Source organism: Salmo trutta, chromosome 35, assembly GCF_901001165.1.
Source record: "Salmo trutta chromosome 35, fSalTru1.1, whole genome shotgun sequence".
NCBI classification, from domain to species: domain Eukaryota; kingdom Metazoa; phylum Chordata; class Actinopteri; order Salmoniformes; family Salmonidae; genus Salmo; species Salmo trutta.
The window spans coordinates 38533403-38552404 of NC_042991.1; the positions used below are offsets into that span (position 1 = coordinate 38533403).

The window sequence follows — 19002 nt, forward strand, 5'->3', positions numbered from 1 at the left end:
CACACACACACACACACACACACACACACACACACACACACACACACACACACACACACTCTACCCCTCATATACACACTCTCTACCCCTCATATACACACAGACACACAAACACTCTACCCCTCATATACACACAGACACACACTCTACCCCTCATATACACACACACACACACACACACACACACACACACACACACACACACACACACACACACACACACACACACACACACACACACACACACACACACACACAAACACTCTACCCCTCATATACACACAGACACACACTCTCCATCTCTACCTCTCTCTCTCTCTCTCTTTGACAGCAGTCCCTTTCTCTCTCTCTCTCTCTCTCTCTCTCTCTGACAACAGTCCCTTTCTCTCTACCTCTCTCTCTTTGACAGCAGTCCCTTTCTCTGCCTTCTCCTATAACTTCAGATCTGGGTGATTCTCCAAATAAAATGACTACATCCACTGGAGAAATGGAGCACACTCTCTCAACTCATGAGCTACATTCAACTTGATGATAGTTAAATGTATGATACATGTTTATGATAGTGAGTTTAATCAAGTCAACACATACAGCAGAACAAATCAAACTCTAGATACTAATGCTGCCCTTCCTGTCTCCCATCCCACAGCAGCAGAACATCACAACCGAAGAGTGCGGAGACTCGGGGGTCGGAGGAACGGAAGGAGGCGGCATCGGGGCGGCATCATCGGGGGCGACAGGCGACGAAGGTGGAGCCACAACAGCAGCAGAATGCTACAGCGAGGGCGGAGCCAACTGCGGTTCCACAGGGGTCCTATCCTTCTCCTCCTCCAGCCAGGACCAGCCATTGGATGATCACCACTTGGAGGAGTGTCCTCTGTGTCTCCTCAGCCAACCACGATGCCAGTTCCCCCGTCTCTCTTCCTGTTCTCACCGGGCCTGCTATGACTGCCTGGCACAGTACCTGAGGATGGAGATCTCAGAGAGCCGTGTGGGCGTGGCTTGTCCTCAGTGTCCCGAGGCTCTGGCGCCACCTGACGTAAGGGCCATCCTGGATGACCTGGCGCTGCTGGAGAGATTGGAGGAGTACCAGCTGAGGAGGTTCCTGGCTGCCGACCCAGACACACGCTGGTGTCCTACACCCGACTGCAGGTAGAGACACCGAGTCATTCAATTCGTTCTACTGATTCAGAATCGTTTGATTAGATTCAGAAGAACCATATCCAAAGAGGGGGAGTCCTCTCCATACATTCAGAGTCAGTTGCATAACAGCACATCAAACAATAGAACCAGCTGACCAGGTTTTTTGGCTGCCGACCCAAACACCTGGTGATCTCATCTGACTGCAGGTGAACGGTGGAGAGAGCCACGGAGCATCCCATGCTATGGATTCATTTTGACAATCCCATGCTATGGATTCATTCTGACAATCCCATGCTATGGATTAATTCTGACAATCCCATGCTATGGATTAATTCTGACAATCCCATGCTATAGATTCATTCTGACAATCCCATGCTATGGATTCATTCTGATAATCCCATGCTATGGATTCATTCTGACAATCCCATGCTATGGATTCATTCTGACAATCCCATGCTATGGATTCATTCTGACAATCCCATGCTATGGATTCATTCTGACAATCCCATGCTATGGATTCATTCTGACAATCCCATGCTATGGATTCATTCTGACAATCCCATGCTATGGATTCATTCTGATAATCCCATGCTATGGATTCATTCTGATAATCCCATGCTATGGATTCATTCTGATAATCCCATGCTATGGATTCATTCTGACAATCCCATGCTATGGATTCATTCTGATAATCCCATGCTATGGATTCATTCTGATAATCCCATGCTATAGATTCATTCTGACAATCCCATGCTATGGATTCATTCTGACTGCAGGTCAGGTTAGATTCAGATTCTGAAGCATTTCAGTAGATTCTGAAGCGAGTCACTGGCAACTCCATTTCATAGGGAGTCATTTCATAACAGGTTGTAACCAGAGAACAATGGCGGTCTCTATCTGTAAGGCTGTTGTTGAGGACACTAGTGTGACAGAGCACGTACATCCTCTATCTGTAAGGCTGTTGTTGAGGATACTTGTGTGACAGAGCCCGTACATCCTCTATCTGTAAGGCTGTTGTTGAGGATACTAGTGTGACAGAGCCCGTACATCCTCTATCTGTAAGGCTGTTGTTGAGGATACTAGTGTGACAGAGCCCGTACATCCTCTATCTGTAAGGCTGTTGTTGAGGATACTAGCGTGACAGAGCCCGTACATCCTCTATCTGTAAGGCTGTTGTTGAGGATACTAGCGTGACAGAGCCCGTACATCCTCTATCTGTAAGGCTGTTGTTGAGGATACTAGTGTGACAGAGCCCGTACATCCTCTATCTGTAAGGCTGTTGTTGAGGATACTAGTGTGACAGAGCCCGTACATCCTCTATCTGTAAGGCTGTTGTTGAGGATACTAGCGTGACAGAGCCCGTACATCCTCTATCTGTAAGGCTGTTGTTGAGGATACTAGCGTGACAGAGTACTCTTTCATACTTTTTCTTGTGTGCCTTGTCATTTTTTCCCCCCGTTAATGTTCGGACCGCGGAAATGTTTGAAATGACCTGTCAAACACACACCGGTATTGGCTGAAATGGGCTCAGTGGAATACGTCGTCTTTCTGTTGTAGCTATAAGAACTCTACAGTTTTGTCGGGGGATTAAATACATCGTCTCGACACTTAATTACATCACAGGAAAGAGAAGAAATCCAACTTTATTTTGATGGGTGTTCATTTGTTGTGGAATTTAAACAAAGTAATCCTCTCCCCTGTAACTGTTCCCCCAGGTCGTTAATTTACCTGGTCAAATAAAATCAGAATACAGTCTAAATGTTTCCAAATGAGATGATCACAGCTTGATGAGGTGGGATTATTCCTGCCTGTTTCAACCAGATTAGATACGCTGAAATGAAAGCAACTTCCAAAAATAAACACTCAGATTATAGTGATATTATGTCTAATCTGGCAAACAATGTAAAGTATGTTTAGATTGGTTGTAATCTAGAGTCAAGAGTGTTGATTTTTTTAAATCTGAGGGTATCCTGCTAGTGACACACTTTGTTTAATTATGCAACAGAACGTGACCACAACAGTAATTAACGAGGCAGTTCTAGACAGCGTAGGTGAGTGCAGGTAGGACTAGAGACGGATCAAATTGTCGGTGGTTGTGGCAGCTGCTCCACCCCTTTTTATGTTGATTTATTCAGCCAGTGTATTTATGCAAATTAGGCCCATGTAAATGTTCTTTTAACACAACCTATTTAAAATATATATCTGATACCATTACAAAATGTATATGAGTGAATTCTGTCACGTCTACTCTTGCTCCAACGCGCCGGCGCTCGACGTCGCCGGTCTATTAACCACCGGTCCTGGAAACCCATTATTACCCACACCTGGCAATCCATTATTACCCACACCTGGCAACCCATTATTACCTACACCTGGCAACCCATTATTACCTACACCTGGCAACCCATCATTACCCACACCTGGCAACCCATCATTACGCACACCTGGCAACCCATCATTACCCACACCTGACAACCCATCATTACCCACACATGAACTTCATCGCTAGGCACACCTGGACTTCATCACTAGGCACACCTGGACTTCATCACTAGGCACACCTGGACTTCATCACTAGGCACACCTGGACTTCATCGTTAGGCACACCTGGACTTCATCACTAGGCACACCTGGACTTCATCACTAGGCACACCTGGACTTCATCGTTAGGCACACCTGGACTTCATCGCTAGGCACACCTGGACTTCATCGTTAGGCACACCTGGACTTCATCGCTAGGCACACCTGGACTTCATCGCTAGGCACACCTGGACTTCATCGTTAGGCACACCTGGACTTCATCGCTAGGCACACCTGGACTTCATCGCTAGGCACACCTGGACTTCATCGCTAGGCACACCTGGACTTCATCGCTAGGCACACCTGGACTTCATCACTAGGCACACCTGGACTTCATCACTAGGCACACCTGGACTTCATCACTAGGCACACCTGGACTTCATCACTAGGCACACCTGGACTTCATCACTAGGCACACCTGGACTTCATCACTAGGCACACCTGGACTTCATCACTAGGCACACCTGGACTTCATCACTAGGCACACCTGGACTTCATCACTAGGCACACCTGGACTTCATCACTAGGCACACCTGGACTTCAATCACTAGGCACACCTGGACTTCATCACTAGGCACACCTGGACTTCATCACTACGCACACCTGGACTTCATCACTAGGCACACCTGGACTTCAATCACTAGGCACTCCTGGACTTCATCACTAGGCACTACCTGGACTTCATCACTAGGCACACCTGGACTTCATCACTAGGCACACCTGGACTTCATCACTACGCACACCTGGACTTCATCACTAGGCACACCTGGACTTCATCACTAGGCACACCTGGACTTCATCACTAGGCACACCTGGACTTCATCACTAGGCACACCTGGACTTCATCACTAGGCACACCTGGACTTCATCACTAGGCACACCTGGACTTCATCACTAGGCACTCCTGGACTTCATCACTAGGCACTCCTGGACTTCATCACTAGGCACACCTGGACTTCATCGTTAGGCACACCTGGACTTCATCACTAGGCACACCTGGACTTCATCACTAGGCACACCTGGACTTCATCACTAGGCACACCTGGACTTCATCACTAGGCACACCTGGACTTCATCACTAGGCACACCTGGACTTCATCGTTAGGCACACCTGGACTTCATCACTTCCCTGATTACTTCCCCCTTTATTTACCCCTCTGTTGTCATCAGTCCTTAGGTGTTATTGGTTTCCTCTCACGTTCAGTACACTTCCCATGTTTGTTCTTTTGTGTCTGTTCAGTATTAAACCTTCTGAACTTGCTCTCTGACTGCGTATACGTAACAGATTCTTAGAATCCAAAAAATGGAAATTTGACAATAAATTGAATACCTGAATTCCCACCAAAATCCCTGAACTCCATTTAATTATGTCCATTCCAGTAAAATATTGTATGTTCTTTAAGTCAGTCCATATCTGATGGATTATACACATTGTAAAGTTTGGAGTATCTTCATTCTTCATTCATTGTCCAACTGGTGCATTTATTAGAATTTTGTTTTTAAAAACTTTTAAACTATTTTGATGACCTTCGGGTGATTCCTGATGACCTTCTGGTGATTCCTGGTGACCTTCTGGGGATTCCTAGCCGTCGCGACCTCCATGTCTCCAACATACACACATTCCACAAGGTCTTAGTGACTGAAGCTTAGTAGAAGTGCCTCGAAAGGAGATTAGCAATTTGTTAAACACATGTTTTATTTGACTGTATGTGTGGTTCAGTGTGATCTATATTTTTGTTGTGATCTGTCTGTCTGTCTCTCTCTCACTGGAGTGATCTGTCTCTGTCTTACTGTAGTGATGTGTCTGATGTGGTGATAGCCTACTGTCTATCAATCTATTCTCTTCTTCTCTCTGTCTCCCCAGCTTTGCGGTGATAGCCTACTGTCTATCAATCTATTCTCTTCTTCTCTCTGTCTCCCCAGCTTTGCGGTGATAGCCTACTGTATATATCAATCTATTCTCTTCTTCTCTCTGTCTCCCCAGCTTTGCGGTGATAGCCTACTGTATATATCAATCTATTCTCTTCTTCTCTCTGTCTCCCCAGCTTTGCGGTGATAGCCTACTGTATATATCAATCTATTCTCTTCTTCTCTCTGTCTCCCCAGCTTTGCGGTGATAGCCTACTGTATATATCAATCTATTCTCTTCTTCTCTCTGTCTCCCCAGCTTTGCGGTGATAGCCTACTGTATATATCAATCTATTCTCTTCTTCTCTCTGTCTCCCCAGCTTTGCGGTGATAGCGTACGGCTGTGCGGAGTGTCCTAAACTAAGCTGCGAGCGTGAGGGCTGTGACACAGAGTTCTGCTACCACTGTCGCCAGCTGTGGCACCCCGACCAGACGTGTGACCAGGCCCGACGCCAGTGGGCACACCACACCTGGAGGGGCAATGATGCCTCCACACTATATGTGTTGAATGAGGAGCCTGGAGGAGGTAGCCTAGACCATGAGGAGGTGGCCTAGACCAGGAGAAGCCTGGAGGAGGAAGCCTAGACCAGGAGGAGGTAGCCTAGACCAGGAGGAGGTAGCCTAGACCAGGAATAGGTAGCCTAGACCAGGAATAGGTAGCCTAGACCAGGAATAGGTAGCCTAGACCAGGAGGAGGTAGCCTAGACCAGGAGGAGGTAGCCTAGACCAGGAATAGGTAGCCTAGACCAGGAGAAGCCTGGAGGAGGTAGCCTTGACCAGGAGGAGCTTGGAGGAGCCAGGAGGAGGTAGCCTAGACCATGAGGAGGTAGCCTAGACCATTTGGAGGCTGGAGGCGGTAGTCTAGACCAGAAGGAGCCTGGAGGAGGTAGCCTAGACCAGGAGGAGGTAGCCTAGACCATTTCGAGGCTGGAGGAGGTAATCTAGACCAGGAGGAGCCTGGAGGAGGTAGCCTAGACCAGGAAGAGGTGGCCTAGACCAGGAGGAGGAAGCCTGATCAGGAATAGATAGCCTAGACCAGGAGGAGGTAGCCTAGACCAGGAATAGGTAGCCTAGACCAGGAGGAGGTAGCCTAGACCAGGAGGAAGTAGCCTAGACCAGGAATAGGTAGCCTAGACCAGGAGAAGCCTGGATGAGGTAGCCTTGACCAGGAGGAGCTTGGAGGAGCCAGGAGGAGGTAGCCTAGACCAGGAGGAGGTAGCCTAGACCATTTGGAGGCTGGAGGAGGTAGTCTAGACCAGGAGGAGCCTGGAGGAGGTAGCCTAGACCAGGAGGAGGAGCCTGGAGGAGGTAGCCTAGACCAGGAGGAAGTAGCCTATACCAGGAGGAGGAGCCAGGAGGAGGTAGCCTAGACCAGGAGGAGGTAGCCTAGACCATTTGGAGGCTGGAGGCGGTAGCCTAGACCAGGAGGAGGAGCCTGGAGGAGGTAGCCTAGACCAGGAGGAGGAGCCTGGAGGAGGTAGCCTAGACTAGGAGGAGCCTGGAGGAGGTAGCCTAGACCAGGAGGAGCTTGGAGGAGGTAGCCTAGACCAGGAGGAGCCTGGAGGAGGTAGCCTAGACCAGGAGGAGGTAGCCTAGACCAGGAGGAGGAGCCTGGAGGAGGTAGCCTAGACTAGGAGGAGCCTGAAGGAGGTAGCCTAGACCAGGAGGAGCTTGGAGGAGGTAGCCTAGACCAGGAGGAGGTAGTCTAGACCAGGAGGAGCCTGGAGGAGGTAGCCTAGACTAGGAGGAGGAGCCTGGAGGAGGTAGCCTAGACTAGGAGGAGCCTGGAGGAGGTAGCCTAGACCAGGAGGAGGAGCCTGGAGGCGGTAGCCTTGACCAGGAGGAGATAGCCTAGACCAGGAGGAGACTGGAGGAGGTAGCCTAGACCAGGAGGAGGTAGCCTAGACCTGGAGAAGGAAGCCTAGACCAGGAGGAGACTGGAGGAGGTAGCCTAGACCAGGAGGAGACTGGAGGAGGTAGCCTAGACCAGGAGGAGGTAGCCTAGACCTGGAGAAGGAAGCCTAGACCAGGATGAGACTGGAGGAGGTAGCCTAGACCAGGAGGAGGAGCCTGGAGGAGGTAGCCTAGACCAGGAGGAGGAGCCTGGAGGAGGTAGCCTAGACCAGGAGGAGGTAGCCTAGACCAGGAGGAGCCTGGAGGAGGTGGCCTAGACCAGGAGGAGCCTGGAGGAGGTAGCTAAGCCACACAGGGACACACAGCATAGCCATGACATTCACATAGTACAGAGGATGTGGGGAGACACACAGAAGTACTGTACATGTACAGTTCCAGTCAACTTTGGATACACCGACTCATTCAAAGGTTTTTCTTTATTTTTACTATTTTCTACATTGTAGAGTAATAGTGAAGACATCAAAACTATGAAATAACACATATAGAATCATGTACTTATCAAAAAAGTGTTTAACAAATCAAAATATATTTTAGATTCTTCAAAGTAGACACCCTTTGCCTTGATGACAGCTTTGCACAGTCTTGGCATTCTCTCAACCAGCTTCACCTGGAATGCTTTTCCAATAATCTTGAAGGATTTCCCACATATGCTGAGCACTTGGCTGCTTTTCCTGAGAGCCAGTTTCATCACAGCTTTTGATGGTTTTTGCGATAGCACTTCAAAAAACGTTTAAAGTTCTTGACATTTTCCGGATTGACAGACCTTCATGTCTTAAAGTAAGGATGGACTGTTGTTTCTCTTTGATTATTTGAGCTGTTCTTGCCATAATATAGACTTGGTCTTTTACCAAACAGGGCTATCTTCTGTATACCATCCCTACCCTGTCACCACACAACTGATTGGCTCAAATGCATTAAGAAGGAAAGAAATTCCCCAAATTAACTTTTAACAAAGCACACCTGTTAATTGAAATGCATTCCAGGGAACTAACTCATGAAGCTGGTTGAGAGAATGCCAAGAGTGTGCAAAGCTGTCATCAAGAAAAAGGGTGGCTGCTTTGAAGAATCTCAAATATAAAATATATTTTGATTTGTTTAACACTTTTTTTTGGTTACTACATGATTCCATATGTGTTATTTCATAGTTCTGATGTCTTCACTATTATTCTACAATGCAGAAAATAGTAAAAATAAAGAATAACCCTGGAATGAGTAGGTGTGTCCAAACGTTTGACTGGTACTGTATTTGTGTATTTAGTCAGAGTATATACAGTACACATACTAGTCATGATAGGCATACATGCACTGCATGTAACCGGTGTGAAATGGCTAGCGAGTTAGCGGTGCACGCTAGTAGCGTTTCAATCGGTGACGTAATTCGCTCTGACACCTTGAAGTAGTTGTTTCCCTTGTGGCTTTTTTTTTGTGGAGTGATAAGTAACGATTGTTAGTAAGAGTGTCCATGATTGAGTCTTTGAATGAAGAGATGGAGATAAAACTGTCCAGTTCGAGTGTTTGTTGCAGCTCGTTCCAGTTGCTAGCTACATAAAACTGAAAAGAGGAGCGACCCAGGGATGTGTGTGCTTTGGGGACCTTCAACAGAATATGACTGGCAGAACGGGTTTTGTATGTGGAGGATGAGGGCTGCAGTAGATATCTCAGATAGGAGGCAGTGAGGCCTAAGAGGGTTTTATAAATAAGCGTCAACCAGTGGGTCTTGCGTCGGGTAAACAGAGATGACCAGTTTACAGAGGAGTATAGAGTGCAGTGATGTGTCCTATAAGGAGCATTGGTGGTAAATCTGATGGCAAAACCTTCTTGTTGTTGTTGTTCTTGATCTTGTTGTTGTTGTTGTTGTTCTTCTTCTTGCCTCTGTGTGTCGCACTAGCACCTGCGTGTCTCCTTCCAGAGTCAGAGGAGATCAAGGCGTGTCCTCGTTGTGGGGCCTACATCATGAAGACCAACGATGGCAGCTGTAACCGGATGAACTGTACCGTGTGCGTCTGTCAGTTCTGCTGGCTGTGTATGCAGGAGATCACCGACGTGCACTACCTCAGGTAGCTATAGCCACTGTTACTAACGGTTACCATTACCTCAGGTTAGTAACAGTGGCTATAGCTAACGGTTACCACTACCTCAGGTAGTAACAGTGGCTATAGCTAACGGTTACCATTACCTCAGGTAGTAACAGTGGCTATAGCTAATGGTTACCATTACCTCAGGTAGTAACAGTGGCTATAGCTAACGGTTACCACTACCTCAGGTAGTAACAGTGGCTATAGCTAACGGTTACCACTACCTCAGTTACATAATAGCCACTGTTACTAATAGTTACCACTACCTCAGGCACAGTACCAGTCAAAAGTTTGGATGAACGCTTTACTCTTGGCACTCTTGGCATTCTCTCAACCAGCTTCACCTGGAATGTTTTTCCAACAGTCTTGAAGTAGTTCCCACATATTCTGAGCACTTGTTGGCTGCTTTTCCTTCACTCTGCGGTCCAACTCATCCCAAACCATCTCATTTGGGTTGAGGTCGGGTGATTGTGGAGGCCAGGTCATCACTCTACTTCTTGGTCAAATAGCCCTTACACAGCCTGGAGGTGTGTTGGGTCATTGTGCTGTCGGAAAACAAATGATAGTCCCACTAAGCACAAACCAGATGGGATGGTGTATTCGCTGCAGAATGCCGTGCTAGCCATGCTGGTTAAGTGTGCCTTGAATTCTAAATAAATCACTGACAGTGTCACCAGCAATGCACCCCCCACACCATCATACCTCCTCCTCCATGCTTCACGGTGGGAACTACACATGCGGAGATCATCCGTTCACCTACTCTGCGTCTCACAGAAACAAGGTAGTTCGAACCAAAAATCTCAAATTTGGTCTCATCAGACCAAAGGCCAGATTTCCACTGGTCTAATGTCCATTGCTCGTGTTTCTTGGCCCAAGCAAGTCTCTTCTTTTTATTGGTGTCCTTTAGTAGTGGTTTCTTTGCAGCAATTCGACCATGAATGCCTGATTCACGCAGTCTCCTCTGAACAGTTGATGTTGAGATGTGTCTGTTACTTGAACTCTGTGAAGCATGTATTTGGGCTGTAATTTCTGAGGCTGGTAACTCTAATGAACTTATCCTCTGCAGCAGAGGTAACTCTGGGTCTTCCTTTCCTGTGGCGGTCCTCATGAGAGACAGTTTCATCATATTGCTTGATGGTTTTTGCGACTAAACTTTAAAAGTTCTTGACATTTTCCGGATTGACTGACCTTCATGTCTTAAAGTAATGATGGACTGTTGTTTCTCTTTGCTTATTTGAGCTGTTCTTGCCATAATATGAACTTGGTCATTTACCAAATAGGGTATATTCTGTATACCACCCCTACCTTGTCATACAACACTGATTGGCTCAAACGCATTAAGAAGGAAAGAAATTCCACAATTTAACTTTTAATTAGGGCTAGGGGTCCCGCTAGAGGGACAACTTCTGGTGAAACTGGAGAGCGCGCAATTCATATAAATAATCATAAATAATATGGATTTTAAAATTCATGTACATATAAGTGTCTTATATTGGCTTAAATTCTTGTTAATCTAACTGTACTGTCCAATTTACAGTAGCCGTTACCGAAACATGCCATGCGATTGTTTGAGGACGGTGCCCCACATCAAAATATTTTTCCACCGGCACAGGTTTCATACATTCTCAAATAACGAATAAATATTCACTTACTTTTTGAAAATCTTCCTCTGATTTGTCATCCAAAGGGACCCAGCTATAACATGTAGTGTCGTTTTGTTAGATAAAATCCTTCTTTATATCCCAAAAAGTCTGTTTAGTTGGCGCCATCGATATGAGTAATCCACTCGTTCTACATACAGAGAAAGGAATCCGAAAATCTATTCCTAAACTTTGTTTCAACAAGTCAAAATCCGTTTCTTTATACTCCTTACTCCCCTAGTCAAACTATAATATTTCTTACGGAAAGAAGTAGGAAATCGATTTTAGCAGGTGCGTAATTTCTTCAGGGCACGCGTAAACACACATTTCCATAATGTGTCCTTCTGCTAAAACGTAGATTTCTTATTCATTTTTGAAGTTACAAGCCTGAAACCTTGAACATAGACGGCTGACACCCTGTGGAAGCCATAGGAATTGCATCCAGGGAGCTAATTCTCAATATGACCTTTCTCTTGCATATCTAAGAGGATGGTCTCTCAACAAAAAAAATCAGGTTGGTTTTTCTTTGGATATTCTCCTACCATATCTATTGTGTTATATTCGCCTACATTATTTAAAAATTTATACAAACTTCAAAGTGTTGTCTTTCCAATGGTGACAATTATATGCACATCCTGGCTTCAGGGGCACGTCATTCAGACAGGAAGTGGAGAAAAAAGGGGCCTATCCCTATTAACAAAGCACACCAGTTAATTGAAATGCATTCCAGGTGACTACCTCATGAAGCTGGTTGACAGAAATGCCAAGAGTGTACAAAGCTGTCAAGGCAAAGGGTGGCTACTTTGAAGAATCTCAAATATACAGTTGACTGGTACTGTACATATAGCCACTGTTACTAACAGTTACCACTACCTCAGGTAGCTTTAGACACTGTTACTAACGGTTACCACTACCTCAGGTAGCTTTAGACACTGTTACTAACAGTTACCACTACCTCAGGTAGCTATAGACACTGTTACTCAGTTACCCCTACCTCAGGTAGCTATAGACACTGTTACTAACGGTTACCACTACCTCAGGTAGCTTTAGACACTGTTACTAACGGTTACCACTACCTCAGGTAGCTTTAGACACTGTTACTAACAGTTACCACTACCTCAGGTAGCTATAGACACTGTTACTAACGGTTACCACTACCTCAGGTAGCTTTAGACACTGTTACTAACGGTTACCACTACCTCAGGTAGCTATAGACACTGTTACTAACGGTTACCCCTACCTCAGGTAGCTTTAGACACCACTACTACAGGTACCTAACGGTTACCAGCTGTTGGATACACACTGAGTGTACAAAACAACACTAGGAGCATCTGCTCTTTCCATGGCATATTGAATTGAATTTATTTTGGGCAACAGACAACAAAATGCACATTGTGGACCTAGAGGATATCACTTACATTTTTTACATTTACATTTTAGTCATTTAGCAGACGCTCTTATCCAGAGCGACTTACAGTAGTGAATGCATACATTTCATACATGGACCCCCGTGGGAATCGAACCCACAACCCTGGCATTGCAAACACCATGCTCTACCAACTGAGCTACAGGGAAGGCTGTGGATCAACCCTCTCCTAGTCAAGTCTAACGGCACCATATTCCTGCTGTGCAAACAGTTATAATTTGTGGCAGGAAGCCTTGCATGAAGTGCGTAGTTTAAATGGCAGTCCACTGACTAACTTAGCAGGAATATGGTGTGGTTCTGACACAAGGTTGGATTCTAATGCTTATTTGATATCGAGCAACACATTTCACTTTACGTCTGGTAAGTACAGGTCCTAGAGATTATACTTTTATTGACAGGAAACATTTTTGGGGGGGTGAAATCGGCTATAATGTGGTATGGTTATTTTCTGTCACCAAAACACTACAACTGAGGGAGTCCAACCAATACACAGACTCCCTATGTTGTGTCCCAAAGCTAGCTGTGCCACGAGCTAGCTGTGCCACACGGTCTGCCACGAGCTAGCTGCGCCACGAGCTAGCTGCGCCACACGGTCTGCCACGAGCCAGCTGCGCCACACGGTCTGCCACGAGCTAGCTATGCCACACGGTCTGCCACGAGCCAGCTGCGCCACACGGTCTGCCACGAGCTAGCTATGCCACACGGTCTGCCACGAGCCAGCTGCGCCACACGGTCTGCCACGAGCTAGCTGTGCCACGAGCTAGCTGTGCTACACGTTCTCTGAGAAAATGTTGCAGTTTTAAAGCTAATATACTGTCATTCTAAACATTTTGCAATGGCTTATGACATGTTTATATTTTATCTGGGGAGGGGGGGGAATATTATCAAATGACTTGGGAGTTTGCCAAATAACAGGGGTAGAATAACCTTCCCGCCAAATACATTTTTTTTTACTGACATGGCAGATTCGGACGGGACTGAAATTACGGATGTGGTGATTTGTGCTCATGTACATAATTAGATTACCTGAGCACACCCAGTAAAACGTATCCCTACTGAATAAGACTTCAGTCGTGTCATTTTACATCCAACTAAGATGTTTGGTGCATTATTTCTCAAGATAAATGTACATGAAAACTAGTCATCTGTCGTTGAATGACAAACACTTAATTGAGGAATCCCTACCGTTGACCAATCACTGACGAAGGGGCATATAAGGCCCTATAAAATCCGTGATGCAGAGAACGCGGACGGAATCTCGGAATCCAGACATTAAAACGGAATTCAACAATATAAATGAAATGTATTGAAAATGTATTAATTTATCATAAGACATGAACAGAACGCATCAGTGAGTCGTATTTCCTGCCATTTTCTGAAGAGGCAACGAGAATTCCCTGTCTGTGCATGTGCGAGTCTCGCTTTTTGTAGCTGTTAGCGATAACTTTAGGTAATTCTTTACAAAATGTATGCTCACTCAGCTGTGCCTCACAAGTAATACAACAACTGATCTGTTACTGGTGTGATCATATAGCGTACCTCAAATTCTGAAATATAAAATGTAAAAAAATAAAAAAATAAATGTCTGAAAGATGAGGGGTTTCCTATTGATCAAAGACTGAGGCCTACTTTGTCCCTCCACCCTGGAGTGCAGAACAATGTCCAGCACAGGTCTTCCTCTAATTCCATCTCTGTTTCCTCTGCTGCTTGTGTAAAACTTTGGGCGTACAGGGGGTTTCCAGCTGGGGCCATGTCTTTGATGTTCAGTTGGACCTTCAGGTTCTCTTGATGGATTGTACACCAATAACAAGTAAGGATAACTTTAGATCTATGTTGCACGGGACTAGTATTACCAGGGAACGTTGGCTATGCAATTATTACCCAAGAATGTCCATTATTCCACAAACTGTAATTCTTTATTTTTCATTAAATGTACCGTTATGATGGAAGCCTGGAGGTTTTCTAGGTAAAGATATTTCAACAAGTCCAGGTGATAACACTGATAACTCGAGCTCGGCTCCCAAGTCTCTAAACCATGTTCGGTACAGCGGCGCCATAATATTTGAATTGAGGAAGTGTGATCAATTATTATTTTAGCGATCCGCAGTAGACGTCTTAAAATGCCCACAAGCCTGTAGATGTGAGCTAAACAGCACACTCAAGAGGCGTTCATCATCCCCCAGGATGATAAAGTGAACATCATTTCCAAAAGTTTGCCGCCGTTGGGATGCTGCTTTGTGATCTATTAACAACAAGGGTTGCATTAAAATGACAATGAAAGTTCCATTCATTGGCACAAAACGTATTAAAAAAAAGTTGATACTTCATATAGACTATGCGCAGCACTTTATTGTAAGCATCAAATCAGTTAGAAAACCTATTGTTTTCAAATCAAATCCAAATTTTATTTGTCACATGCGCCAAATACCAACAGGTGTAGACCTTACAGTGAAATGCTTACTTACAAGCCCTTAACTTCTTAAAGCATTGTTGGTTTTAGAAAGAATAAATGTTAATGTTAAGTAAAAAAAGAAAATGTTTTTAATTTAAAAAAAAATACAAAATATTTTTTTTTAAAGTTACAAATAATTAAACCACAGCAGGAAAATAACAATAGCGAGGCTATATACTGGGGGTACCGGTACAGAGTCAATGTGGAGGCTATATATAGGGGGGGTACTGGTACCGAGTCAACGTGGAGGCTATATACAGGGGGTACCGGTACCGAGTCAATGTGCGGGGGCACCAGTTAGTCAAGGTAATTGAGGTAATATGTACATGCGAAATGAAAGTATTAATTAAAACTCTTGTTTCCAAAGTGGTCCTTGACGATAAAAACAATAATATATACATTATATATCCTTCCCTGATACCAGTATAGCTGAGTCATCAGCGTAAAGCAGGAGTTTGCACTTTACTGTATCTGGCATGTCATTAACGTATATAAGAAATAAGAGAGGCCTTAAAACGGATCCCTGTGGTACTCCGCGGGATATTTCTTTGGCCTCTGACAGAACATCATCAACATCATACTTGTGTTCTGCTGGTCAGATAAGACCTAAACCAAATTCACTGCTACGTCATTTAGACCCATGCATTTCAGTTTCATCAGGAGAATATTATGATCCACAGTATCAAAAGCTTTCTGTAAGTCTTAACATGATCATACCTGGTATAGTTCCCCCTTCTCACTTTCCTGCTTATTGTGGTCAAAAAGGTGGATAAGGCAAGTAATCAGTTGAATGAGCTGTTCTAAAGCCATACTGGAGTTCATAAAGACGTTTGCGCTCGTGAAGGTATCCCTCAAGTTGATTAAAAACTAAATCTCTCAACAACTTTGGATAAGATGCTGAGGATTGACACAGGTCTATAGTTTCCTATACTTGTTTTACTGCTCTTCTTGTGGAGCGGAACCACCCGGGCTGTTTTGAGATCCTTGGGAAATGTATCACTACTAATAGAAAGGTTTATAATATGCATTATCATTTTAGCAGTGACACAAGCGCTATGCTTTATGAATATTGCAGTTACGTTATTGAGCCCAGTTGCTTTGTTTGTGCTCATTAAGCTTGGTAGATTGGAAACTGCTGCGCTTTGGTTGCTCATGATGAAATGTATTTTAACTCGGAACACTAAAGGAAAAATAACAAAGAGAAAACAAAAGCATACAGTTCTGTCAGGTACATAAACTAAACAGAAGACAACTACCCACAAACACAGGTGGAAAAAAAAACCCTACTTAAGCATGATCTCCAATTAGAGACAACGAGGACCAGCTGCCTCTAATTGGCGATCATCCCAAAAAAACAACAACATAGAAATATTAAACATAGAAAAACACAAAACACCCCCTGTCACACCCTGACCTACTCTACCATAGAAAATAACATCTTACTATGGTCAGGACGTGACAAGTAGATTGGTAACTTTGTCATCTGTTATCATGCACAGCTCAAATAAATAATTAGTGATACCTTTGCTATGGTTAAAGTTGTTAATGAAAGACTGGCCATAGTGTCCAGAGAAGATGGGTAACTTTTTAACCAGAGATGAGGCTATAGTGGTAAAAAAAATGTGTTTACATGAAAATGCCTGGTCATAACGTAAAAATGTAAAAATAACATAAAACATCATCAATATTCAGGCCAATATTACATGACTTATGGGGAGTTTTTGAGCCAATGTCCTTAAAAATGTTCCACAGTTTACAAGGCTGAAGTAGTCATTAACAGCGTCTATAGAATGTTGTGATTTGACCTTATCCATTTTGTATCTTGCCTGGTTTCTACAGTTAATATAACTGTCATAATCTTGTTGTAAATTTGTCCTTCTGAATCTGGCCAGGAATCGATCCCCCTTTTCCTGATGTCGTCTCAGATCTCAGGAAGTGATCCATTTCCCTGACCGCTGTTTGATTCTAATTTGTTTCATCGGAGCCAGAGTCGAGTGTAAACAGAACTTTAAAAAGACACCAAGCTTGATCAACATCATCACATGAGACCAATCCCCCCCAAAAAATTCCAAGTCCTGCTACAAAACATTATTTTGAGTATTGTTTCATTAGACCGTACCTTCATCTGTTTATTACCTGGCTCTAGTAGCATAGACTGACCCAGGTCATTTTCATGTCAATTGGGTCAGACTGTCAAAGACAATGGGATTTTAAAGACGCCTTGATCACAGCAAACATATTGATTTATGACATGATTCTCCCCTCATTGTGCATCCCAAATGGCACCATATTCTCTATGTAGTGCACTACATCTGACCAGGTTCCATAGGATCCTTGTCAAAACTAGTGCACTATTTATTTTTTATTTAACCTTTTATTTAACCAGGAAAGTCAGTCAAGAACAAATTCTTATTTACAATGATGGCCTAGGAACAGTGGGTTAACTGCCTTCTTCAGGGGGCAGAAACAACAGATTTTTACCTTGTCAGCTCGGAGGATTCAATCTAGCAACGTTTTCGGTTACTGGCCCAACACCCTAACCAGTAGACTACCTGCTCTAACCACTAGGCTACCTGCTCTAACCACTAGGCTACCTGCTCTAACCACTAGGCTACCTGCTCTAACCACTAGGCTACCTGCTCTAACCACTAGGCTACCTGCTCTAACCACTAGGCTACCTGCTCTAACCACAAGGCTACCTGCTCTAACCACTAGGCTACCTGCTCTAACCACTAGGCTACCTGCTGGTTACTGGCCCAACGCTCTAACCACTAGGCTACCTGCTGGTTACTGGCCCAACGCTCTAACCACTAGGCTACCTGCTGGTTACTGGCCCAACGCTCTAACCACTAGGCTACCTGCTGGTTACTGGCCCAACGCTCTAACCACTAGGCTACCTGCTGGTTAATGGCCCAATGCTCTAACCACTAGGCTACCTGCTGGTTAATGGCCCAACGCTCTAACCACTAGGCTACCTGCCTCCCCACTGCAGTTTAAAACAGAGACAGGTAATAGCCTAGAGATAGCTGGTTTGCTCCTCTCTGGACCATTATGCAGTATAGGGAATAGGGTGCTATTTGGACACAACCCATGTCTTCTTCACATGACTGCTAAACTACAGTAATAGCTGGTTTGCTCCTCTCTGGACCACTAACCTCTATCTCTAGGCTATTATCTGTCTGTTTTAAACTGCAGGGGTTTAACATGGGAGTGGTTTAACATGGGAGTGGTAGTGGTTTAACATGGGAGTGGGAGTGGTTTAACGTGGGAGTGGTAGTGGTTTAACGTGGGAGTGGTAGTGGTTTAACATGGGAGTGGTAGTGGTTTAACATGGGAGTGGTAGTGGTTTAACATGGGAGTGGTAGTGGTTTAACGTGGGAGTGGTTTAACATGGGAGTGGTAGGGGTTTAACGTGGGAGTGGTTTAATATGGGAGTGGTAGGGGTTTAACGTGGGAGTGGTAGTGGTTTAATGTGGGAGAGGTAGTGGTTTAACATGAGAGTGGTAGTGGTTTAACGTGGGAGTGGTAGTGGTTTAACGTGGGAGTGGTAGTGGTTTAACATGGGAGTGGGAGTGGTTTAACGTGGGAGTGGTAGTGGTTTAACATGGGAGTGGGAGTGGTTTAACGTGGGAGTGGTTTAACATGAGAGTGGTAGGGGTTTAACGTGGGAGTGGTAGTGGTTTAACGTGGGAGTGGTAGTGGTTTAACATGGGAGTGGGAGTGGTTTAACGTGGGAGTGGTAGTGGTTTAACATGGGAGTGGGAGTGGTTTAACGTGGGAGTGGTTTAACATGGGAGTGGGAGTGGTTTAACGTGGGAGTGGTAGTGGTTTAACGTGGGAGTGGTAGTGGTTTAACATGGGAGTGGT

General features: G+C 44.8%; 1 protein-coding gene across 5 annotated transcripts in view; it reads left to right on the plus strand.

Moving 5' to 3' along the window:
- LOC115175177 (E3 ubiquitin-protein ligase RNF19A-like) overlaps positions 1–19002 on the plus strand; it is a 65625-nt gene that overhangs the window by 15502 nt on the left and 31121 nt on the right. For 4 of the 5 annotated variants that reach the window (XM_029734412.1, XM_029734414.1, XM_029734415.1 and 1 more), the window contains exons 3-5: positions 647–1149; positions 5949–6154; positions 9431–9599. In XM_029734412.1, coding sequence (XP_029590272.1) covers positions 647–1149; positions 5949–6154; positions 9431–9599 — 878 coding nt within the window. The remainder of the gene's footprint in view (positions 1–646; positions 1150–5948; positions 6155–9430; positions 9600–19002) is intronic. The other variant, XM_029734413.1, reaches the window with a different exon arrangement.